Source organism: Lepidochelys kempii, chromosome 11 (assembly GCF_965140285.1).
Source record: "Lepidochelys kempii isolate rLepKem1 chromosome 11, rLepKem1.hap1, whole genome shotgun sequence".
NCBI lineage: Eukaryota > Metazoa > Chordata > Testudines > Cheloniidae > Lepidochelys > Lepidochelys kempii.
Window position 1 is genome coordinate 44,669,355 of NC_136390.1, and position 25,347 is coordinate 44,694,701.

Here is a 25,347-nt window from a genome sequence, read left to right on the forward strand (position 1 = left end):
CTCTTTAAAAGCAGCCTTACAAGAAAAAAAAGGTATGTAGACACACACACACACGCATTCTGGATCGCCAAACCACACAGCTGCTAATGTGCTTTTACTGTGCTCGGCATGGGTCAGCATGTAGTTTAAAGTGTTTGATAGGGGACTGGGGCCCCACATGAGAGATTCTGCAGTTTGGGAGTGAAAACGTTTCCCCCCGTGCCCAGTTTGTAAACAGTTTCCTATGGTGCTATGGGGAAGGGCCATTGTTCAACTATCTACCTCTGCTCCCGACATGAGCCTGCCATAAACTTAATTAAAAGTGTGGACACCCGTGACTTGGGGGGGCCTACTCACCATGGCTGGAGCAGCAAAACGACACAGTGAACAGTTGCGGATTCTGATTATGTTATGGCTTGCGCCTAGTGTAATAAGGTGGTGGTGTTTTGTTGTTGTTGTTATATGAAAATGGCCTTGCTATAGAAACATTTTATTCATGTACAAGGGCTCCTTTATTTTTTCCCATGACTGACAGCTGGAAATGTGTCCTTCGGTGTGTCATCAACACCTGAAAGCAGACTTTCACTGATTAGAAGGAGGAGAACGTGGGAGGACCTGTTCACCGAGATAATGAATGTCTCTAGGACAGCTGAAAGCGTGGAGGATTTCACTGTCTGAGAAGTTAGACATGGACATTGAGAGCAGGAAAGCTTCCAGTGACCAAGAGCGTGCAGCACAGCATGAGATCCTTTGGATTATGAAGGACCACACAGACATGTTGAGGCGTCTGATTGAACTGCAGGAACAGAAGCAGGAGGGTAGAGTTCCTCTGTAGACCTGATGGACAGCCAGCCAGCATCGCCTGGCAGAGAATCACCCTCCCCCAAGCGTTCCATGAGGCATGGGTGAAAAGTCCATTACCCCGTTCACTTAACTCAGGGGAGGGTACAAGGAACAGAAGGTGCCAATTCACAGACCTTTGATGGTGTTATGTTACAGAGCTGAAAATGTTTCTCCCATTCCATTCCATTATAACCCCTTTTCCTCAAGGTTACCTTTTTTTCTGTTCTCCCTCTTTATTTATGTTTGTTAAATAAAGTAAATTAATTCGAGAAATAAATGTTCTTTTATTGAGTAGAAGCCGTGGGCTTGGGCGGAGGGTTGGCTTTACGGGGCAGTGATACATTCCAGGTAAAGGTTTGGGAAAGCACAATGCAGACAAGCAGCTCACATTACTGTGACTCATTATTGAAACAGATTTTCAAAGCCTGGCAGATACACAGATATTATGGAGTAGGCAGCTATAACCATGGGAATGTTCTCTTCAATAAGGTCCAAACTTGTTGTTAAGCTTCTCCAGTGCCCTTTCAAATGACCAAAGGCACATTTAACCACCACTCTGCACTTGCTGAGCCTATAGTTGAACCGTTCCTTACTGCTGTCCAGATGGCCCGTGTATGGCTTCATGAGCCCTGGGAGCAAGGGATAGGCTGGGTCCCCTAGGATAACTGTAGCCATCTCAACGTTGTCAATGTTCATTTTGTGGTCTGGAAAGAAAGCCCTGGATTGCAGCTTTTTGAACAGACCTGATTTCCTAAAGATATGCACGTCATGAACTTTTCCCAACCATCCTGCATTGATGTTGGTGAAACGTCCCCTGTGATCCAACAGCTCTTGTAACACCATTGAAAATTATCCCTTTTGGTTTGTGTACTCTTTGGCAAGGTGATCTGGTGCCAAGCTGGGGATTTGCATGCCATCTGTTGCCCCACCGCAGCTGTGACTTCCAGCAGCAACCGTGAATTTTTTTTTCCAATGGCTTGCAGCAGGGCTGCTTGCAGGACATTGCTACGTTCTGCGTGGCGGACCCTACTTTAGCTCTGGAAATACTGCAGGAGAAGGTGCAAGGTGTTTGAGATGCTCACAGCAAGAGTGTACAACTGAGCAGGCTCCATGCTTCTGGGGTTATGGCGTATGCGTGGCAGTTTTAAGGCCCGAAAACCACTGTGGGAGGGAGCACAGTGCATCAGGGGGTGCCAACGCAATGTTCCCATTCTCCCTTGTGACAATGTTTTGGTCCCATGAGGCATTGCACAAACTTCCCAAAACACACTGCGGCAAGTTGCACTTCGGGATAGCTATCCACAATGCACTGCTTTGTACATCGATGCAGACACTGCTAGTGAGGACACACTCCATCGAGACAATGAGCATGGTGTGGCCACGCACAATCAACTTAATTCAGAGGCTCGAGGTCAAATTAGATAAAGTCAGCTTAATTTTGTAGTGTAGACAAGCCTTGAGAGTTAAACGCTTAGGACTCTATTCCTTATTCTGCCACAGGCTGTATGGCCATAGGCAAGTCATTTAACAGCTGTGAATGAGTTTTCCCATCTCTAAAGTGAGGTTACTTTCCAACTGGTTTTTGTGTGCCTTGTGATCCTCTGAAGAGAGGTGCAATATACATGAAAAGTGTTATGACTATAATTATGACCATGAGAAGTTAGGTCTTGACCTGTGCTGAGCCCCACATAAGTGGATTCCCATTCAAGTTAGTACACACTGCAGTATCAGGGCCTTGGTATACTACTTGTTCGATTTTTTTTTTTCTTCTTTTCTTTTCTTTAGAACCCAAGAATGGCCATATTGGGTTAGACCAATGATCCACCTAGCCCAGTATCCTGTCTTCCGACAACGGCCAATACCAGGTGCTTCAGAGGGAACGAACAGAGCAGGCTATCGTCCAGTGATCCATGTTTGTTTTTTAAACAAAATGGCTACAATCATGGATCTGCTATGAAGTAGTCCATCCTTTTACTGCAGTGTACATCAGTGCATGCTTAAAGAGCCATCTGTGCCAGTATTAATGCTGCTAATAGTAGGCCAGCCTATGTATTCATGTTCTTCCCCCTCCACCATGCGTAGGTGCCCTTTCAAAATTTCTTGCCCTTCCAGGTCTTGTGAAGGAGGCAGGGTAGCCAGACAACACTGGTGTAACTCATTGACGAGCCAGTTACGCTGCTTCCAAGTGCTTAACTCATGACAGGCTTTTGGAAGGTGGGTTATAATGACTGAAGAATGAACCACAATTCTTCATGTGGGAGCATGTGGGTGGATCTCTCATCTGGGTCCCTGACTGTGTACAGATGTACATGTTTGCAGCAGGCAGGTCTTTTGTCAGAGTACATTTACAGTGAACGGTCTTTGGTTTTTTTTTTGGCCACAGGAGTAGTCAGAGAATGTAAATATAAGCACAAAGCTGTTTTGAAGACATTAAATTATTTTTCTTGACTATCTGTGTATATTTACACTTTTCTCAAGTAATTAACATTGTGTTTAACTCTGTTAGGTGTTCATTGCGCAGTCCAGAGCTTCTGGAAGCCACCGCGATGTTGAAGATGAAGAGCTTACACGCATCTTTGTTATGATACCAAAGTCCTATACAGAGGAAGATCTGAGGAATAAGTTTAAGGTACTGGTTGAGTTTTAGTTATTCATCATATCTAACTGCATTTTCTCAGGTTATTTTTGACAGTAGATTAAAATGTAAATTTTTATGAACTTCAGAAATGTTGGATAAAATTGTTTTTACAATTTTTAAATCTCCTAGGTGTATGGAGACATTGAATATTGTAGCATTATTAAGAAGAAGACCACAGGAGAAAGTAAAGGTTTGGGCTATGTGAGGTATTTAAAACCATCCCAAGCTGCCCTGGCAATAGAAGAGTGTGATCGAAGTAAGACTGTGACTGATTTTTTCCCCCCACTTATTTATTATGAGAAACTGTGAACTCATTAGTGTAGGTTCAAGTATGGCAGCCTCTGGCTTCGGTTTTATTAGCAGCAAAATTATTTATGCTGTAAATGCATTGATGGCCATAGTTTGCAGAACCTAATACTGTAAACAATGCATGCAGGTAGTACTGTTAAGTTCAATGGGACTAGTCACCTGTGAAGTACTTGCAGGATCAAGGTCTTAGATTTAAAGTAATAACCGTGAAAGGGCTTTGGGAATGAACTACAGTGACTTCTGTTGATGTAAAATAGCCTGACTCTAGTGCAGCACGTACATGTACGTGTACACACACACATTTTTTTTATGCAGATGAACTTTTATGACTTTATCAGGGGATGCTCAAAATAAAAGGAATATATAATCACAAACACAACAGTAAAATGTATTATGACTACAGCTATTTAAACAAAATTGCATTTGATACTAATAATAGCATGTTTTACTATTTTCAGAATATAGCACACTTAGTCTTATGATTTAACATTTGTTGCCATTAAAGTTGTTGTCTAGTGCTTAGAGCACAGGATTGACAGAACTAGAATTCCCGTGACATTGGCAATTAATTTAACCTCTCATGCCCCAGTTTCTCCCTCTGTAAAATGGGAATAATAAAATTACACTTTTCTGTAGTGCTTCATGCTTCTCAGATCTGTGATGTTTTTCTTTTTATCCTTTTACACACACAGCCAAGAGGGAAGACCAATATTCAGCATAAAGCCTTATTGAACATATTAGATGATCAGTAGTGCTGACATGGTTACTGTGGTTTCAATATAAATGTTCTTCAAATCTTCCTGTGTGGGCCTTCAAAAAGCCAGAGGACAAATTTGCAAACAAATTAGTATAAACAAGGTGTGGTAAAGTTTAGTTCTGAGTGAGTTGTGGTGGACAGTGTAAAACCAGTATCTAAAAGCTGTATCTTACTTTATAAAGATGGTACATGTGCCCAAAACAGTGGACTGGTATGTTTTTAATATAGTGAAATAAATAAATTGTGTAATCTTGGACTATGTAGTGCCCAATTAATCACAAATATCAATTAAGCACCTATTTTTTATCATTAGGAATAAGGTAGTAAGACATAACTAAAATTAAGACCCACAAACACTTCATTTAATGAGACTTAAGGTTGTATCAGCACACTGTTAACAAATTTAGTATTTTTCTTTAAACCCAGGTCCATGTCCAGTGTGAGGTCAGAATGAAAGGATTTAGATGGTCTGAGACCAGACCAAATAGCTTACACAGATGTGGTGCCTAATTCAGCACAGGTCTTGGTAGGCAAAGGTAGACTGAGGCTGCATAGATGTCCAGCTACTTCTTGCCTCTCTGCCAAGTATTTCCAAGATGATCTTTGGGTGCTATACTTCTGAATGGGATAGAAATGGGTTATGTTGCTTCCAATCTTCTAATTGTATTAGTCTTCATGAGTGATAGAATAGGTTTTTTTAAAAAAAGAAACAGTAACTGATTTTTCTGTCTGTAATGTTTTTCAGTACAAGGCTTAAAGAACATTTCTAGTCATAGATGTTTGAAAACTACGTGATGAAATTTGAAATATGTGGTTACTTGTTCCAGGTTACAGGGCCATTTTGGCTGAACCTAAAAGCAAACCATCTGAATCATCTGAACGTGAATATTACGGTAGTAGCAGTAGTATGAGGCAGGAGCCAATGGGGCATGACCCAGGGCCTAGAGGGAGTGTGTTTCCCTTTGGTAAGTAATAACTTTTCACGTTAACAGTGACTGGTAATTCTGGATAAGATCACACAGTAGCTGGAAAGGGTGTTATGGAAATAGAGGTATATTCAGAGAGAGGCAAAATGGAGACATTTAAAATAGTACGTCCAGGTTTTTGGTTGTTGGTTCTATCTCAGACACTTAGTTTCTAGATTGTTCAGGGTTTTTTTTTTCCCATTTGGCTTTTGCATTCGTTGTCTGAAATAAATGTCCTTTTTTTATTATAACATGACTTAGGTCCTAGAAACATTTTAGGAAAAAAAATATTGAAATGGTCAAGGTACAGCAGTATAGTGACTTGCAATGTGTGTAATGTGTCTTATTTTGGTTCTTGAGAAGGGCAGCCAGAATTTGGTAGTTTTGAAAAGAGTCAGACAAGAGTTCGAGAATCCGTTTCCAAACGCCTGTCAGTGGTATCACGACTCCCCTTCATACAAGAGCAGCTGTTCTTCCTCTTTGATCTAGTCCCAGGACTGGAGTATTGTGATGTTCAGCGAGATCCTCATACTAACCATGGTAAATAACAAAACAAAAAGAACCTCTTTCTTTTTACTGTTTTGACTCTAAAATATTTTCTCTTCCTTCTCAATACAGAATGATGTAGCCCTTTGTCAGTGGCAGATACATACATTTGGTCTTGCACTCTGTTCTCCTTCTACTTTACATCTCCTCTGAACAGACCTATTAGACTGACAAGTTACATGCTATCCCTAACTAGATCCCTGAGAGGTCCGAATATTTACAAAGTAGGGAAGCAACCCACAGCATCTCTACATTTCATACGCTCAGAAGTCAAAAATCAAATGAAAGCTGTTTCTTAATAGATTCTGCATCAGATGAGATGTTATCAAAGACGGGTAGGATTTCTGTTAAGGAAAAAAAAACATGTGTCTGCTTTGTTGAAGCCTCATCATGCCTTCAAAGTAATGTATGGCTGGTGTCTTAAAATAAGATTTTACAATTGTTAGCCCTGCAGAGCCAGTATAGCTATGGGAGAACGAGCTGGATTATATTATAATCAATAGTATTGTTAACTAAATTGCTGGTACAGAATTATTAGTACTGATGATGCATGATCCAAAAGAACATAATGGCTTAAATTGCTGGTTACAAGAACTATCTCTGCTTTTAAGCTGACAAATTTGATATGGAAATCATTGATACAACAAACAGGAACCCTACAGTGCCATTTTAATCACTTCTTTCAGAGAATAACTACACTTAAAAAGGAAAATATTTGTGTACAAATTAGTGGTTATACATATCTGTTAACTTCTGGAGTTTTTTTATAGACATTCTATAAAGGAAGTAATATCAGATGATTTTGAGGTTCAGCTGTAAAGATTTGTTCAGTCACCCAGTTAACTCTGCTTGATATCTCATCAGAAATATGGATTTTGCTAAAGATGAGTTGGATGATGAAGTAAAAAGACTTCATTGTATTTGAGTGCTTGTGACTAATTTGGTGTTGAACCCTGCTGTGTTGTTGGAATACACTTTATTCTTAGTAGTGCTTTTGAGAATTTAAACTTACACACTTCCTACATTGTCTTGGTATGTTTCATCCATCCTTAGGGCATGCTGTGATTCAGTATACTACTGCAGCATCAGCTATATATGCCAAATACAAGCTACATGGTTTTGAATATCCTCCTGGAAATCGGCTAGGTGTAACTTTCCTTGAAGATGGGAGTGACGGATTGGAGTAAGTACCAACCCACATACGTGAAAAGCTGTAACTCTGTGTTCTGGAGAGCAATGTTTCTCTTTGAAAAGTTGTTATAACGGTAAGGGGAAAAAGGAAAAAACAAGAAAATGAAATCTATCACTGTACAACTTTGTTTATATAGTGGATGCTTCTGAAATGTAAGGTATTTCAGGGTGCAATGGTGTGCACTCACCACTACAATGCCCCCTGGTATCAGGGGCAAAGTTACAGGAATCTTCATCTCCTGTGCCCCTTGTTGGTCATCTGCTTTGTGCACAACTCAGCCCTCCAGAAGTCCAATCCCTTTCAGGAAGCAAAAGCTCAAATTAATGTCCAAAAAGACTCTCGACCAATCTGCCCTTCTCCTGGGCTGTGTCTTCTGTCTCTTCCTTAGTTACTGTGGAGTCCTCTCCAGCTTTGGCCTTGAGCACTGGCCCTTCAAAGTGTCTCCTTGAGGTAGACAAGGAAGGCGAGATAAATATTTCTTTGAGGTGTCTATTCTCTTGCTCAGGCTTCTTCACGAGAGTCTTTGAGGTTCCTCCCTTCAGACTGAATTCTCTCCCCTTTTATGAAGCCCAAGTGTCCATTAAATTATTACCTGACGTCTCCTGTCCTGCCCCTGTGACTGGGAAGCAATTAATTAGGTAATCTGTTGTACCTGTACTGTAACTAGTTGTCTATTAACCCTTTTCTAGCCCACAGTGGGCTTTCACTGTACCACACAGAGCATAATCCTTGAGAAGACCTTTTGAGACACCAAACATTGCTGCTACTTTTCAAGAGACAGAGGGAAATTAAAAGATAAAACAGTCCTTTTATATTACGATGACTTGTAAAATGTGATTGAACCTTTTTTACTAGCTTATGATGTATAAAGAAATCTGAGAATGGGGTAGTGGGTTTTATATTAGAAGCAGGCTTTTGTCTACTGTTTCCTGGAAGACTCTGGGTGACTGTAGAGCTAGTAGGATTTTGGCAGCGTGAGTACCAAGGAAGGGGGACCTGAGCAGATCAGGGGAAGAGAGCTGAAGATAGATAATGACCTGACCAAAACACCTGACAAAGAGTGAAAAATCATTGTTAAAGATTAACATCATTTCTTACTCCTGAGGGCATTCTACGCCTGAAAATTCTCTGCCAAAATATTAAACATTCTGCACACAATATATTAAAATTCTGCAAATTTTATTTGTCAAATAAATGTGGAGGCTCCAGCATGGCATTGGGGAGCACAGGCCACTGGCTGCACAGAGGTGGGAGATCATTGTGTAGCTCACCACGCGGGACACGGACCTCGGCGGTGAGGCTGTACCCAACCCTGACACAGTGCAAGGACCATGCCTGCCTTAGAAACACCCTATGGCCCATCCCCTCCATGCTAGATGTGGCCAGGCAGGCTCAGCAAGACAGGATCCAGGTGTGGAGGGGGTTCAGTATGGGGGGATCCAGGTGTGGGTTCAGAGGGTTCTGTGTGGGAAATTTGGGTGCGGGCAGCTCAGTGGGGGATCCGGGTATAGGGGGATCTGGCTGCACAGGGACTTGTTGGGGGTTATGGGTACCACAGTAATGGGACTCTGCAGGGAGGTCCAGGTGAAGGTGGTTGTGGGTCTGGGTGTGGTGCGGGGTAAAGTTCGGCAGGGGCGGTCTGGTGTGTCGGATGCTGTGGGAGCGGGGCTCAGTGGGGAACCAGGTGCAGCTGGTTGTGGCTCGGTGGGGTGGGGATCCGGGTGCAGGTGGCTTGTCAGGGTGGTCCAGATGCAGGGGGAGTGGGGCTCATCGGGAGGCTTCTGAGTGCGAGGGGAGTGAGGCTTGGTGAGATATGAGGGGGGTCTGGATGCACGGGAGTTGGATGGATGGGGGAGCAGCTCCATATACAGGTATCCCTCCCCCTGCAGCTGAGGTGCGATGGGTGCAGGAAGAGTATGTGTGTGAGTTTGCAGAACTTCCTGCAGCTGGGGGAGAAATTGTGGGGGTGGGTCTGAACTGGCCCCGGATGCCATGCAGGGGAAGAGGAAGTCCTGTCTTCCCCAGCCAAACTGGAACTAGCAGCTGATCATGGCACAGGATAGAAGCCACCAGCCAGGTCCTCCCCAGTCCTGCCCCACAGTGATTTACCTCTCTGCCAGCTTCCCTGGGCACCTGAAACATACTGCTGGGAAGCATAGCATGACTGCTCTTGTGGCTTCCCTTTGCTTCCCTGTCAAAGTCACTTTCTGCAGGGAAGCAAAGAAATCTGCAGGGAACATAAATTCTGTGCATGTGCACTAGTGGTGCATAATTTCCCCCAGGAGTAATTTCTTGCTCAGTTAAGTGATAGGGGAGCTATTTTTTGCTCAAATTCTTCTAGCAGACTTTCAGCCAAACCTGGGAGGGCAGTGATTTAATACTCTTGATATTTATAAGGTTAAAAAAAGTAGAATAAAAATTGTTTATGTATCATAAGAAGCAAGAAAACTAAACCCCCAAAATAAGCATAGCCCAGTAGTTTTTCCTCTGCATGTCCTCTTTAAGAGAAAATACATAACTTGCGTGTGTGGAAGTGCATATAGTGTGAGCCAGCAGGCCATACTGTAAAGCCATTCTAACGCTTCTGTTAATGCCTAATTCCAAGAGTCGCACAACTGTAAAATGTGAAGAGATTTGCCTCATTCCAGCTTTGCAAAATATAAAAACTTGCTAGTCCAAGCAAAAAATTTAATTGTCTTACCTTCACTATCAAGATGGATAAGAAAATTATAGGGAAGAAATAATGTTTCCAGTAAACTAATTTTTACTTCTCTCAGGCAGCGTAAAGAGCTGAGTTTAACTCCATGAGCTGGGTGTGTATATTCTGTCTATTAAAGCAACAGTGATAACTGAAAGGCTGTGTTATCAGAAAAAAGTATAGAACATTGGGCTACCGGTATCTCAGTGTATTCTGGATTTAACAAGAGTACTGACATAAATTTGCAACAATTTACTTATTTCTGGATGTTCTCAGCACATATCAAGGAAGACTGAATAGATGTTTTCTTGATCAGTTCTTTCTCTGAAAATTTTGATTTTAAACAAATTGTCATGTTGATTTCTTAAGATTATAGTAATGTTACTTTTTGCTGTAAAGACAGAGTCTATGATTACTTTTGCTTGCAGCCACATCAGAAAAATGGCAACACAGCTGGTGACTTCACAAGTGTCATCAATGGTGTCACATAATAATCTAGTTGGTCAGCAATATACATCTTCTGTAAGTAACTACACTCTATACCTTTGTTGTTTCTCCTCAATTGTTGCAGAACCTTGAAATGTGCAATAAGCAGCTGTGTCCCATCTTTTTTCTCTTACCCTTCTGACTGCTTTAGGAGCTGATTTTGTTGGTTTGTTGGTTGGTTGGTTGTGTGGTGGGTTGACTTGTGCTTTTCTTGTTGACTTGTGCTTTTAAAGGTTATATGATCTTAACTGGATTTATTGCCCAGGGAAAATACTGTCAGGGTGGTAGTCAAGAAAAACACATAAGTTAATCATGTGGCTGTCAGAGAGCCCATATGTAATCCAGGATTTTAGTGTCCTAAAACAGTAACAGAGTCCTAAATCAGATAAAATTGAATTTTTCACTTGATTTTCATGTTACCTTTTTCATTACATTTTATTTTTGTTTCAGCAACCGTACAGTGGAAGTTCTAGCTCTCAGTTGTCTCAGCCCCAAACAGATGCTGTACTTCCATCACGCAAAAAAAAAGTTCCTCCTGAGACTTCTGTGAAGGAAAGGCTTTTCATAGTGTTTTATCCTCATCCCTTACCTGTAAATGTGTTGGAGGATGTATTCTGGTAAGGTACCATTTAGTGATTAAAATAACTTCAATAGTAGAATAAATTTTGAAAAATTTAGAATAAAAGCTGAAGTCAAACCAGGTCACAATCATGAAAATCCAAAAAGACAGCCCACGGCAAATACAAGTGATCAACTGATAAATTAAACAGTAAAAAGTCACCAGGAGCAGATGGTATTCACCAAAGAATTCTTTGGGAACTTGTATATGAAATTGCAGAACTACTAACTGTGGTATGTAACCTATCACTTAAGTCAATTTCTGTACCAGATGACTTAAGGATAGTTAATGTAATGCCAGTTTTTAAAAAAAGACTCCAGAGGTGATGCTTGCAATTACAGTCTGGTAAACCTAACTTTAGTACCTCGCAAATTGGTTGAAACTATAGTAAAGAACAGTATTATCAGACACACAGATGAACAACATTTGTTGCAGAAAAGTCAACATGGCTTTTGTAAAGGGAAATCATGCCTCACCAATCTTTTTTAGAATTCTTTGAGGGGGGTCAACAGACATGGACAAGGGTGATCCAGTTGATATAGTGTAAATTGGACTTTCAGAAAGTCTTTCACAAGGTCCTTCATGAAAAACTTTTAAGCAAAGTAAATAGTTGTGGAACAAGAGGGAAGGTCCTCTCATGGGTCAAAAACTGGCTAAAATACAGGAAACAAAGGGTCGAAAGAAATGATCACAGTGAAAAGCAGGGTCCCCCCGGGATCTGTAGTGGGGCCAGTACTGTTCAGCATATTCATAAATGATCTGTAAAAAGGAGTAAACAGGTGGCAAAGTTTGCAGATGATGCTAAGTTACTCAAGATAGTTAAGTCCAAAGCTGGCATTGAAGATTTACAAAGGGATCTCACAAAACTGGGTGATTGGGAAACAAAATGACAGATGAAATTCAGTGTTGATAAATGCAATGTTGTGCACGTTGGAAAACATAATCCCAACTATACATACAAAATGATGGTGTCTAAATTAGCTGTTACCACTCAAGAAAGACATTTTGGAGTCCTTGTGGATAATTCTCTGAAAATATCTGCTCAATATGCAGTGGCAGTCAAAAAAAAGTTAACAATGTTAGGAACCATTAGGAAAGGCATAATAAATATCATAATACCACTATATGTATCCATGGTATGCCCACACCTTGAATACTGTGTGCTGTTCTCGTCACACCATCTCAAAAAAGATATTAGGATTTGAGAAGGTACAGAGAAGAGCAACAACAAGGATATGGGATATTGAACAGCTTCCGTATGAGGAGAGGTTAAAAAGACTGAGACTTTTTTCCAAGCTGAAAAGAGGACTAAGAGGGGATACGATAGAGGCCTATAAAATCTTGAATGGTATGTAGAAAGTGAATAAGGAAGTGTTTTTTACTGCTTCACATAACACAAGAACTAGGGTCACCCAATGTAATTAGTAAGCAGCAGCTTTAAAACAAAAGGAAGTACTTCAAATAACACACAGTCAAGCTGTGGCACTTGTTGTCAGGGCGGTTGTGAAGGCCAAAACTTTTTTTGAACCCCATTATAACTAGATAAGTTCATGGAGGATAGGTCCATCAATGACTATTAGCCAGGATGGTCAGGGATGCAACCCCATCCTCTAAGTGTCATTAGCCTCTGATTGCCAGATGCTGAGACTGGATGACGTGGGATGGCTATCTTGATGATTGCCCTGTTCTGTTAATTCCCTCTGAAGCATCTGGCATTGGCCACTGTTGGGAGACAGGTGGCAAAGTTTGCAGATGATACAAAATTACTCAAGATAGTTAAGTCCATTGGTCTGACTCACTATGGACGTTCTTATGTTGAATAAATTATGGTCCGTTTCCAAACAAATGTCAATATTGTGCTGCCAGTTATTAAACCTGATGTGCAGATAACCCTGAAATCAAGTTATCAATTTCATATACTTTATTTGCAGAAAACTTTAGTACTTCATGCTCTTATGGTACCACATATCTATTTCAGCTTGAAATTTTAACTGATTATTAATTGAGAGATTGTGGGAAACCTGCATAACAATGTAGATTCAGGAAGTTGCTTCTGGTATAATTAAAACCTGACCTGAAGTAATGTAATCTTATTTGTGCTACTGGCCTGCCTCCAAAAGTCATTTGAGCGTACCCAACATATTAGTATCAAAGACTTGGGAGACAATTTTTGCCCATTTCACCTTTTTAAAACTTGTTTTAGAGTTGCTCTACCAACTTGGTTGGATTATTTTGTGTGTTTTAAGGGACATGGCAATGTTCCCCCATTCTAATATCTGCCAGCTCCATTGGCGTAACTGAGGGACAGCTCTTTTTGAAAGTCAAACCACTTTTAAAAACAGACAAACAGAAAAGTCTAGTGCCAGTTTGTGTAGAATTTGAAACATACCTACTTGGGCTGCTGGACTATCTTAGTCAGAGTCTGCTGGACTATCTTAGTCAGAGTCATATTACAACCTAACAAAGAGTATATTACATACAAGTGCATTTTGTCTTTTCTCTTTCTGCCTCAACCCATGCCTTGGAGCCTGCAGGTGACTTGGGAAAGTAGGACTTCCTATGATAAGTTTTTAATATTTATTTTTAAGGCATTTTACTGAGGTCTTCTCAAATGTAAATTACAAGTGAACAAATATAGTCCACTCATATAGGACATAAGTAAACTAGCCCACGGGCCTCCTTTCTGAAGTTGTCGGAAGGACCACCATGTACCAAGTGTCCCTTCCACACCACCTATAGTGATCATGATGTCGATCAGGGTTACTTTTTTTTTTTTTCTTTTTTAAATGTGGGTAAAGCACTGATATGGTGTGATTTTTATTGTGGGAATGCTTAGAGAATGTGGCCTAACAATTATTTCCTATTTCTTGAAGCATCTGCCAGGACTATTCAAAGGGAGGAAAAGTACAGATGGGGGAAGGGCAACACAAAATCAGATATCACATGTACAAGAATAAAACTTACTGTCATTGTCAAATTATCTTGCAGAAGATATTGTATTGGTAGGCTGTAGTGCTGCAGCTGCATTTACAAATTGTAAATATTATGGAACTTGTATTTCAGTCCTATTTTTTATTTTTTTATATTTTTTAGTCGGTTTGGACATCTTATAGAAGTTTACCTTGTGACAGGAAAAAATGTGGGCTATGCTAAGTTTGCAGACAGAACAAGTGCTAGCGATGCCATAACTTCATTACATGGCAAGATTGTGAATGGTGTCCGGCTTAAAGTAATGTTGGCAGATTCACCTGCAGAAGAATCTAACAAACGTCAAAGAACTTACTGACCCAATGGGTAAGTACTTTGTCTGGATGTAAACTAAAATTCAACTAGTTTAAATGGTGGGTCCTCTGTTGTTTTTTGGTAACAATATTTCAATTATAACCTCAGTTTTTAAGAAATTTATAATTATCTTTAAAAACTTGCTTCGTGATAAATTTGGAATGTAAGATCCCTGCCCAAAAGCATATTTTTAATTTTTAGTAGGTATTTTTTTAAATGAAACTTATTTTAAGTTTATTTTTAAAAATATACAGTTAAACATAAACCAGTTGATCAATATCAGTTTGGACAACCGTATGAAAATGATTAACCTATGTACTTATAATGTATCAATGCTGAACATTTTAAAGAGGGGAAAATATAGAAAAATAAAGGATATGATTGAGATCAGTCTCTGTATCATTCTTTCACTAAAGAACACCACCTGTCACAATGGTGGTAGGTAAGGACAAAGATCTGAGGTCTGAGAAAAGAGAAGAAATAGAGGAAAGAAGTGGTAAGTAAAGTGGATCTTAGAAGGAGAAGGAAGGAAGCTAAGTGAGAACCCAAAGGTGTCTGGGCCATCTAGGGGAAATCCATAGTGTAAATGTGTCTTACAGTATTTCCCAGAAAAGGGAGAATGAAAGAAACTTTTTAAAAGCGCCTAATTGACTTAGGGCACAAGTCCTATTGAAAATTGATGGAACTTGTGCTCCAAAATCATTTAGGTATTTTTTTGAAAATCCTACCCAGTAGGTCTAGGTTATTTCTCCTGGTAAGGAGTGGAAAGGAATTTCTCCATATGTGCATCTGTGAAAACCAAAATTGTGTGTGTTCCACTATCATTTGGTGAGATATAGATAAGATAAAGACTATGAAGGCTCTTCCTACCTTCCGGGGAGGTGGGGAGGGATGGGTTGTCATCAGTAAGACCATGGAAGTAAAGTTTAGCGGTGGGATAATGGGCATCTGAGTGCTCCTGCAGTGTACGTAAAATGGTAATTCCATTTAGGAAAGATCTTCTGCAAGACCAAAGAATGAGACTGGAAAACAGGTGATGAGTTGCACATCGTGAGAGGTCTGTCACTCTAGATTCTGTAGCACATCAGCCAGAATACTATTTAAAATTATGAATTCCTATTATGAATTAAGCAAAGGTAAGACAATGAGGTGCTAATTCATTTCCATACTTAATTGCACATCAAATTGTCAAATTACTCATGCCACTTATATCTGGAGTTGAAGGAGTGGAGTGTGATAGCTAGTATTCGACTGTAGCTAAAACACGCTGGCAAAGTGCCAGTGATCATTGGTCTTCAACTTGCATGTCTCAGGTAGGGAGGTAAGTATTGGGTGCCTCTGAATAAGGGTTTAATAGGGATCTGGGGTTGCTTGGAGTTAAAACAAGGCAAGGGTATAATAAATCTACTTTACTTAGGTCTAATGGTTTTACATTGTGACTATTAGCGGTTATTACTGAAGCTTTTTATTCCATTCCTCAGGCAGAGATTGCTCCATAAAGAGAAGTTTGGGGCTTAAAACCATCTGTCATTCAGGAAAGATCCTTTTTGGTGGAGCTTGGCAGAGCTAAGAAGGGTATAGTCTAAGGGTACGTCTTCACTACCCGCCAGATTGGCGGGTAGTGATCAATCTATTGGGGATCAATTTATCGCGTCTCATCTAGACGCGATAAATCGATCCCTGAATTGATGCCTGTACTCCACCTCGGCAGGAGGAGTAAGCGGAGTCGACGGGGGAGCCGCCGCACTCAACTCGCTGCCGTGAGGGCGGCCAGGTAAGTCAAACTAAGATACTTCGACTTCAGCTACGCGAATAGCATAGCTGAAGTTGTGTATCTTAGTTCAAAATTACCCCCTAGTGTAGCCTAGGCCTTAGTGTCACAGGTGAGGTCAGGGTCCTCTCGTTAACCAAAGAGTGCTATGCATCTTTTTGGTCAGGATTCCTCTCCATGTACAATAAGTAGTACTGTTGAAGATCCAGTTGGTGTAGTCCTCCTTCCATTTTGTGAAGATCTTTTAAGGAGTCCAAGAGAGAATCTTTGAGGGTTTTCAAGTGAAGTGAACTTAAAATATAAGAGTTGTGCTGAGCTAAGCTAATGGTGTCTAGGAGCAGCAGCATTCATTTCAGGGGTCCGGTTCTGGCTGTGCAGGACAACATTTTTTCCTGTGACTTTATCTAGTGACTATGTTGGATATGCTTGCTGCCTCTTATTATTGGGGTGTAAATTTTGTTCAGATCTGGAATGAGAGAGAGAACCAAAATAACTGTAGAGTCAGAGCAAGGTTTTTGGAGGCAATGGGCAAAGATACACTCCAGTGCCGCTTAGGAGCGGAACGGCCTTTTATTTCAGTTTGCTTCCTAAAAAGTTTTCATATGTTCTCTGAAGGAAATCTACATTTCATAAACCATGTGTAGCTGGGGTGCACAATGTTGAGGAGAGTATTGAGCCTTGGGTCTAGGCTTTCTAATGCTGTCCTTCCACTTCAAAGCATAAAATTAAAACCTTTCCTCCACTACAGAGGAATCTGATAAATATTCATAATAATCAAGAATGGCCAGTAATGTTAATGTAAACTATACAGTGCAGTAGCAAGTCTGCTATTAATATAGCATGAAACATATGAGAGATAAGGACAAACTAGTTTTTGAAAGCCTGACTGCATTGTAGATGTTCCACTTAAGTTTCGCAATGGCCTTTTAAAATTAACAATGGTTTGTTTTTTTTAATCTGATTTTGGAATATATTTTTGTCTCAAAATGTGGTTATAGTAAGTGGCTAAACAGCATTGTGAAGTTCCATGTTTCTCCGCTGATTCCATGTCAAAGATTGCTCAGTTTGTAAACAAAAAGATATTTTGTTCAAACTTTTAGCACTGCAAACTCATCCTGGAGATCTGAGCCATTTCTTACACATGTAAAATATTACAAGCAAAGTTGGAGTTCACAGATGTAAAAGAGCATAATGTGGTGACACACAAGGACAAAAGGGAACCAAGTGCAGTTCTTACAACAGAAAAAGTTGAAACTAATCGGCGAGCTAAAAAGCAGTTTTGTGTAACTGTGGTCTGCCTCGCGTCATTCCCCATTTTTCCCTTTTCTTTTCCTTCTCCCACAGTAAATCTGAAAAGCAGCCGTGGTGCATCTCCAGCAGGGTGCAGCACACAAAAATGGTGTCTCCCGTTTTGAGCTGCTGCTGTAGGAATGCTAGCACTGGTGCTTCAAAAGGAACGACCTTTCAGTAGTATTGTGGCACACTGAAAGCACGTTTTGTAAAACGTAACATTTTACTCCTACCGGTGACCAAATGTAGACAGGCTTTGCTTTTTTTTCCCCACAATGTATGCATGATTATGACTTCTGTCCCTATGGTTAAATTATCTTTCTAAATTGTGGTTTACTAATCCGTAACTTCTTAGATCTTCTTTATCTGGGGTAATTTATTCCAGAGGTCTAAGGATTAAATGTTCTAATACATTAAATATGGTCACTGTTTTTCCCTCTTCCCCCCCCCCCCCCTCCGCCCAGAAATTAGTTGTTTGTTTTCTTAAAACAGGAGATATAAAACATTTAAACTGATATGCCTCTCGCATTGCATTTCCAGTGTTCGGTAACTCTAGCTTCTAATACTTTGTTTTTGAGCAGCAGCTATAGATTTTCCTAAAATGTTGAACTTCTGGCATGCAGGTTTAGGAATCTGGCTAAAATAGGCATCCAAGGTACAACTTGAGTGTTTCTTTCGCAGTTTGTGTAAAAGTGTAAAACTTTTTTTTATTAAAAAAGATATATGGATGTATATTGAAAAATTTTTTTGGTTTATTTAACTTTGTTTAGCACACTAGCATAGATGTTATAAGAAGATGCTGCATATCTGTGCAAGTGCCTGTTCTTCTGAAAAGAAATTTCCAGTTTTGCAAAAGTAATGGTGTTGTTTATATATCTCCACTGAAGAACTGAGACGGTTGTCTTTCGATGAGGACTGCCATTTTAATGACTTTTCCCATTAGAAAACGTTGGAAAAAGGTTGAACTCCGAAACTTTCCATGAACTTTGAAATGGATTGAATTCCAGTGCTTTAAAATAGAAAGATGTTTCTTTTTCTTACTTTGCGTCATGAAATTATCAAGATAATGGCTTGTTGTGTAATTGATCCCTCTTATGAGTGATTTATACCTTTTGTAATTAATGTTTAGAGTATCTTTTAGGTGATGGTGAAGTTTTCCTTTGAGTCGCTGTACGTTGACCTTTGTAGGGAAAGATTGGAGTTAACTTTAGCATAATTTTGCACACAAAAAATAAATAGGAGTGCCATTAACTATTTTTCCATAGGGCAACTGAGCAGGAGGGTTAAAACAGATATTACAGGGGTTACAAAAACATGGTGGAATAGCACTCATGACTGGAATATAGCTATTGAATGGTATGTACTGTTTAGGAACGATTGGAATAAAGGTAAAAGTGGTGCAGTAGTGTTGTACATCAATGAAGCAGTAAACTAAAGAAATACGAGGTGATAGTATGGACAAAACAGAACTTGTTTTGGGTCCAAATCACTTTGGGGAAGAATTGTATTGGGATTGTGCTAGGGGTCTGCTATAGACCCCCAGGGTCAGATTCCTGGGGTCTTACAGTATAAGCAATCAAATATGTTCAAAAATAGAGAGGCACATTATTAAAGAACTAGAACATAATTTAATTCACAAGATAATACACAGTATGTTTCAGAAAAAATGCTTGCTTTCACACAGAATTTGTTAGAGAACCAAGGAATCCTACATAGAGTATTAGCTTCTTTACATATTTTAATTATAGACTTGCTTTTATGTGTGGGTTGGAGTGCCATTATAAGAAATACCTTTATTATAATGTGTATTTTTAAATAAATATAGGTATTTTATCTTTGACACTATCTTCATACTTGTGTTCTTTCTACAGCGCAGAGACTAAATAATGACATGACCCTCAGCTGACTGACTGAAAACATGACTAGACATGGTTCCCGTGGACAGTGACAGCTTTTTGTACTGTTAGCTGATGTTTGTGGAAAAAAACACTTTATTTTTAAAAAACCCAAAATACAGAATATAGTTTAAATCCACAATTAGCCAACGTTTTTAATTGTAAACTGATAGTTGTTGTAGCAGTCTGTCATTCTGTATTAGAGAAATAAATTTTTTTGTTTAAATCATGCCTCTAATATGAGCACTTTAAAGATGGGGGGAAAAATAAAGGAGGCAACATTAATGGTTTCAGTGGTTAATTGCTAGTGCCTCAGACTGTACATACTGAAGAGTAATTGAAAATGCAGACATTAACACACTCAAATTAGGATGAGAATTAAAAATATAGGGGGGGGGGGTGTTTTTTTTAAATGGTGCAGAATATTTCAAAGATTGCTACCAGTTTCTGTCAAGATTGAGCCTGGTCCAGACAGCCCCAGATTCAGGAAAGCTTTGCACTTGAGGGAGGAGACTTAAGCACTTGCTTGAGTGCTTTCCTTTGTTAGGGCCAAGAGTATGAAATGCTGATTTATTGTTGTCTAGTGTTCAGGGCACTAGACTGGGAGTCAGATGTGGGTAATTGAAACTTATCCATTGCCCATTTTAGTACTGGTAGCTGTGATCATTAATATCATAGTTTTTTTTTTTAAGTGCATTATTTAACTATGAAATATATACCATCTGAACAACTGTAGTCACTCCTTTTTCAAAGAACTATAATGGTTTATTAAGCAACCCACTATTCCAGTTGGGGGCCGCTGCTGAAATATTGAGTAAAGATAGCTCAAATAAGTATTTGCACATGTATCTACATGTGACGACTCTCATACACATCCAGTGGTAATATTTGTTAAAGGACCCATGTGAACAAAAAAGTAAAAGCATGGCTCACTAGGCTAGTGCACTGTTCTGTCACCGCTAGAGCCATTCAGATTTTGGGTCACATAGAGGAAAATTCTGCTTTGTTTCCCTGTGTGTGCATATAGAATAACGTTCTGGGCTGGATTCAGTGGGAGAGTTCCATATTTGGATACGGGTGCATTAGCTGACCTTTGTGTGAAGAAGTTTTGGCAGCACCTAGATGCACTAAATCAGGCTCAAGCACTGTTGTTCGCTTCTTTTTTTCCAGATCGCTTAGTTCACTTGAACATTTTTGTTTAAAAATAAATGATTAGAGAGAGATGGAGTAACATTACTGATCAGAAACAGCTGAACGTGAAACTCCTTCTGTAATGCATCCTATTCAGTTAAGAATAACTGCTGGCCTATACACATCAAGGCAAAGATAGACCTGTGGTGGTTTTGTGCCCCAAAATTTTAATTGGAAGCATGCTTGCTCACCTTTTACTACTGCCTTTAAGCAGCAGTACTTAATTTCCCAGTAGGCAGTGCTTAAAAAATGCCACTCGGCTTTTTTAAAATGCAGCGTTAGAAGCTTGGGTAGCCCTCCCATTAATTGATTGTTTAAAAATAATTCAGATTGATGTAATTAGAGTTAATATTTCAGTGCAGTCTGTTTTAATACTTACTTTTCAATATTTTCCTATGCAGCAAGTATTTTAACACACTGAATCTGAGTCCACTTCTACAATGAAATGTGAGTGTAATATTATATGATGAATGCAGACCGTGTGAATTTGGTCTCTACAGCATGCTAGATATAAGCACACTAGAACAACTCAGTCTCTAAAAAGAAAATCAGTAAAAAGCAATATTATGTTAATTGTATAAAAAGGCAATAAGAGAGCATAAGGTTTAGGGTTGGTTCAGAGATGCAAGTTCTTCCTCTTTTTTTATTTAATTTTTATTGGCAGATGTGTGTAAATATATTAAACTCAGAAAACTATCTTAAAGGACCCTGTGGGAAAAATATGTAATCATGAAATTACTGTATCATAATGCAAACACAAAAGGTGGCTCAATTAAGGTTGCACTAGTAACATTTCCTAATTTTTGAGTGTTTGACTCTGCAACCTTCATATTCTTTTAATGTAGCTTTTAGTGTGTAACTTCCTAGGTTTTTAAGAAAGCAAACTGAGAAAAGAAATTACATCATATCAACACCACATAATTTTATCCAAAGGATCAGTATCTTTATTTTTTTTTTTTAAAAAAAGCTATCACATATCTCTGCCGCTTGAGCTAATGCAGTAAATGTCTCCCACACCTCCTAGTCCCCATCTCTCCTTCTAGTCCCAAAGAAGTTCTCCCTGCAACATTCAGTCTCACCCAATTTCTTGTCCCAATCTACTCTTCCCCTCCTCCCCACTCCAGTTTTTGTCTCCCTCTGCATTCAAATCAGACAGCTTCCTTCACACAGGTTGGGTGCCAGAGGGGAGAAGGAGGGGGGGGGGAATTGATAGCACAAAGATGCTTCCTGCTCTGTTCCAGTTCCTGTCCTGGAGCAGCTTTTCTAGGGAAATCCTATAGCCCAGGGCTGGAGCATGGTTTCAGGGATGGCGTATGTGCAGTCTGGTCACAGATAGGAACTGAGAGGGGATGGAGCATGCTGCTTGATTTTAACTGCTAAAATCAAAAGTCTACTAAGCATGTACAAACTGATTTTTCAAAGGTTTATAACCTGGTCAAATTTGGGTGAATTTTCATGGGGAGGATAAAAGGCTTTGGCTAAATTTCAAGTCCCTGTTCCAAAGCATAGTGGCTCTAGTCTAGAGCATTTCAAAGAAACAGTCACCAGAATTTTTTTAAATGGGCAAAACAATGTATTTTTCCCAAGGCTTTTTCTCAAAAACAGCTGAACCATTTTGGCTAAAGTTTTCCCAGGGGGGAAGTTGATCCGTCTCCTGCAGATTACCTGACATGCACAGTTTCAACCCAAATGGTCAAAGCTTTACAGAGTTATAGACAGCTGAAAACAGGATCTTATAATGGGAAGTGTGTTGGACAATTTGAATAGACCTGCCTATTATATAGTATACAGACACAATTATTTATTGTAAGGAATTGGGAACGGATATCTTCTCGATATTTTTGTCTAAATATTAACATTGCAGCAGTGAAAGATGTGAGAGAGAAAAACCCATCAGTTGCTGTAGGGTTTTTTGATGTTGATAAGGTTAGTGCACAAACTATGGGCCAATCCTGCAATCCCTAAATCCTTTGCCCGTTTATGCTGGTCAGACTGCTTGTGTTAGTCTGATGCTACAAACCCATATTCTATTACCTGAACAACACAAATCAGAGCATCAACTTGTGCTGAAGTGACATTACATTTGGGTAAAATAAGACTAAGCAAAATGAAGATTGTGATTGTTAACTTTAATGAGGAGTGTCTCAGTGGGAGCACAGGCCACTGCCTGGTCTGCTTCAAATACTATTCAGTAGTTCACAAAGCACACAAGCTTCAGAGATCAGACGGACTGTCAGAATCACAGGTGAGCAGTACTACTTGAAGAAAATAGTCCAGTAGCATTAACTGAGCTATGGCACCCTAAAGTATTGAAGCCCTTCCCTTCAACTGTGTGTAATACAGAGGAGCTAAAGAACAGGAATCAAGTTAGAAAGCAGGCCTGATTTCCAGAGAGGGGAGGAGCAGTACCATGATATGCAGCCCTCCCTCCAGCAAGAGCCCCTCCCTGCTAGAATGATGGTCTTTTTTGTGAGGGTACATAAGGAGTATCAGATCTTAGAGGGTAGAGAAAGAGCAACAGCACTGGCATATTCTCCCACCAACCCAGCAAATATCCAGGAAAAAGTTAAGCAAGAAACATTAACTCCTTGTCTTCAGCCTTGTGTTGCAGGAAATGATGATGTTTAAATAGGTGGCATTCTTCTTTCAGTCAGCATTGAATCAATATCTCAAACACCTCTGGCAGATACTGAATTGCGTAACATACTGTCCTTCAGATGAGAAATAAAACCAACTAAATGATGAACTCATTAAGATTCCCCTGGCACCTATTGCAATATTTATGGGTAAAAGTCATCTTCTCCTTCCAGATCCCTCATTTGGATAACTACATTCTGCCTAAAGTCAAATGGATATGATACTCTTCACTTACCCCACTGAACTGTTTAGCATTACTGTCATATTCCTCTCCATATGTGGTTTGTCTTCACTGGTGGTTCAAGTCTGTATGTGTCCACATGCAGGTGGGTCCCCAGAGAGAATGTAAGAATGTTGGGATCCTGGATCGAAAGTTGCTATGTGATTTGATATTGCATTGTCCACTTTTAATTATCAAAGTTGGCAGATTCTTCAGGTCAAATAACTTTACATTTTTTTTCCTTTTTACCTTTCTATTATATCAAAACAAAAATTTAATACAAGAAGTTTGTTGATGTACATCATAAAAATAGATAGGACATGCAATGAGGTGGAGTTAATGTTGAGAGACAGTTTACATTTCTTGAATTTCCTATATTTTGCATGTTGTAGTTCTCAACCATAACATTGCATTAATGCTAGCTACTAAATTTACTATATTTGTATGTAAGGGACCTGATTTTTCAGAGGTGCGGAGCAGCCACAACTCTCTTTGACTAAGTGGGGTAGTGGGTGTTCACCTTCTTTTGAAATACAGGCAATACTGATACTATAAATTAAAATGTTAAATAGAAAGCAAAATGTTATCAATTTATTGAGCCATATTTGCTTGACAGGCAGAACAGTCTTCTGTTTATCAAACAGGAAGGATTTATCCTGATGGAAACCTCATATTCCACAATTCTCCTTTCTGCTACATCCTATTTGGAATGCAGAGAATTCTTCATATAGTGTCACTGGCTGAATCTGATGTACATTTCACTGTTTCCATATCTTAGTCTTAGGCAAACAAAATCCTGAGGGCAGGCTAGGGGATGGGAACCTATTATATGAGAAAAGAGACCTTTCTAAATATTAAAACGCTAGGTGAACGGTTCTCTAACATTGAGATTGGCCTCTCTGGGGAGGCTGAAGAAGTTAACATTTTTTTACAGAATGTTTTTCACTTAGAAAAGCAGTGAATTCTGATGAATGCTGAATATGTAATTGATAGTGTTGCTTTTTAATAGCCCCAGAAATAAAAGAACAATTAACAGTTTACTCTTGTTCAAATGTTGTGAAGTATTTTTGCAAAACGTATAATTTAAAATATAAATTGAAAGGAAAATTTCTCCCCATACACAAAGGACTGAATAATATTTTGTACCTTGGGGATAGATGTTAATATGGAACTTCACAACTCTAACTCTGATTAAAGAGAAATCCACTACACTGTACAAGGAATGCTTTTAGGCCTAATTCTACAAGGTGTCTTAAATAAGCATGTTTGGAAGGTTACCAACCGTCATAAATATAAAGGGAAGGGTAAACACCTTTAAATCCCTCCTGGCCAGAGGAAAAACCCTTTCTCCTGTAAAGGGTTAAGAAGCTAAGATAACCTCGCTGGCACCTGACCAAAATGACCAATGAAGAGACAAGATACTTTCAAAGCTGGAGGGGTGGAAACAACGGGTTCCCTCTGTCTGTGTGTTGCTTTTGCCGGGACCAGAGCAGGAATGCAGGTCAGAACTCCTGTAAAGAGTTAATAAGCAATCTAGTTAGATATGCGTTAGATTCTGTTTTGTTTAAATGGCTGATAAAATAAGTTGTGCTGAATGGAATGTATATTCCTGTTTTTGTGTCTTTTTGTAACTTAAGGTTTTGCCTAGAGGGATTCTCTATGTTTTGAATCTGATTACCCTGTAAGGTATTTACCATCCTGATTTTACAGAGGTGATTCTTTTACTTTTTCTTCAATTAAAATTCTTCTTTTAAGAACCTGATTCCTCTTTCATTGTTCGTAAGATCCAAGGGTTTGGGTCTGTGTTCACCTATGCAAATTGGTGAGGATTTTTATCAAGCCTTCCCCAGGAGGGGGGGTGTAAAGGCTTGGGGGGATTTTGGAGGGAAAGACGTTTCCAAGTGGGCGCTTTCCCTGTTATTTTTGTTAGACGCTTGGTAGTGGCAGCAATAAGGTCCAGGGACAAAAGGTAAAGTAGTTTGTACCTTGGGGAAGTTTTAACCTAAGCTGGTAAAAGTAAGCTTAGGGG

General features: G+C 39.5%; 1 protein-coding gene across 7 annotated transcripts in view; it reads left to right on the plus strand.

The window, feature by feature from the left end:
* Positions 1–19,496, plus strand: part of RBM45 (RNA binding motif protein 45) — a 22,052-nt gene extending 2,556 nt beyond the window's left edge. Inside the window, exons 2-11 of one of the 7 annotated variants that reach the window (XR_012154311.2) lie at positions 3,329–3,451; positions 3,590–3,716; positions 5,354–5,491; positions 5,852–6,031; positions 7,091–7,220; positions 10,356–10,449; positions 10,864–11,030; positions 14,126–14,326; positions 15,306–15,902; positions 16,026–17,423. Coding sequence is in view for 6 of the 7 variants with exons in the window: in XM_073306003.2 (XP_073162104.1) it covers positions 3,019–3,036; positions 3,329–3,451; positions 3,590–3,716; positions 5,354–5,491; positions 5,852–6,031; positions 7,091–7,220; positions 10,356–10,449; positions 10,864–11,030; positions 14,126–14,318 (1,170 nt within the window). In the remaining variant the exon portion in view is untranslated. The other 6 variants (XM_073306003.2, XM_073305997.2, XM_073306002.2 and 3 more) reach the window with 6 other exon arrangements.
* The last annotated feature ends 5,851 nt before the right edge of the window (positions 19,497–25,347 follow it).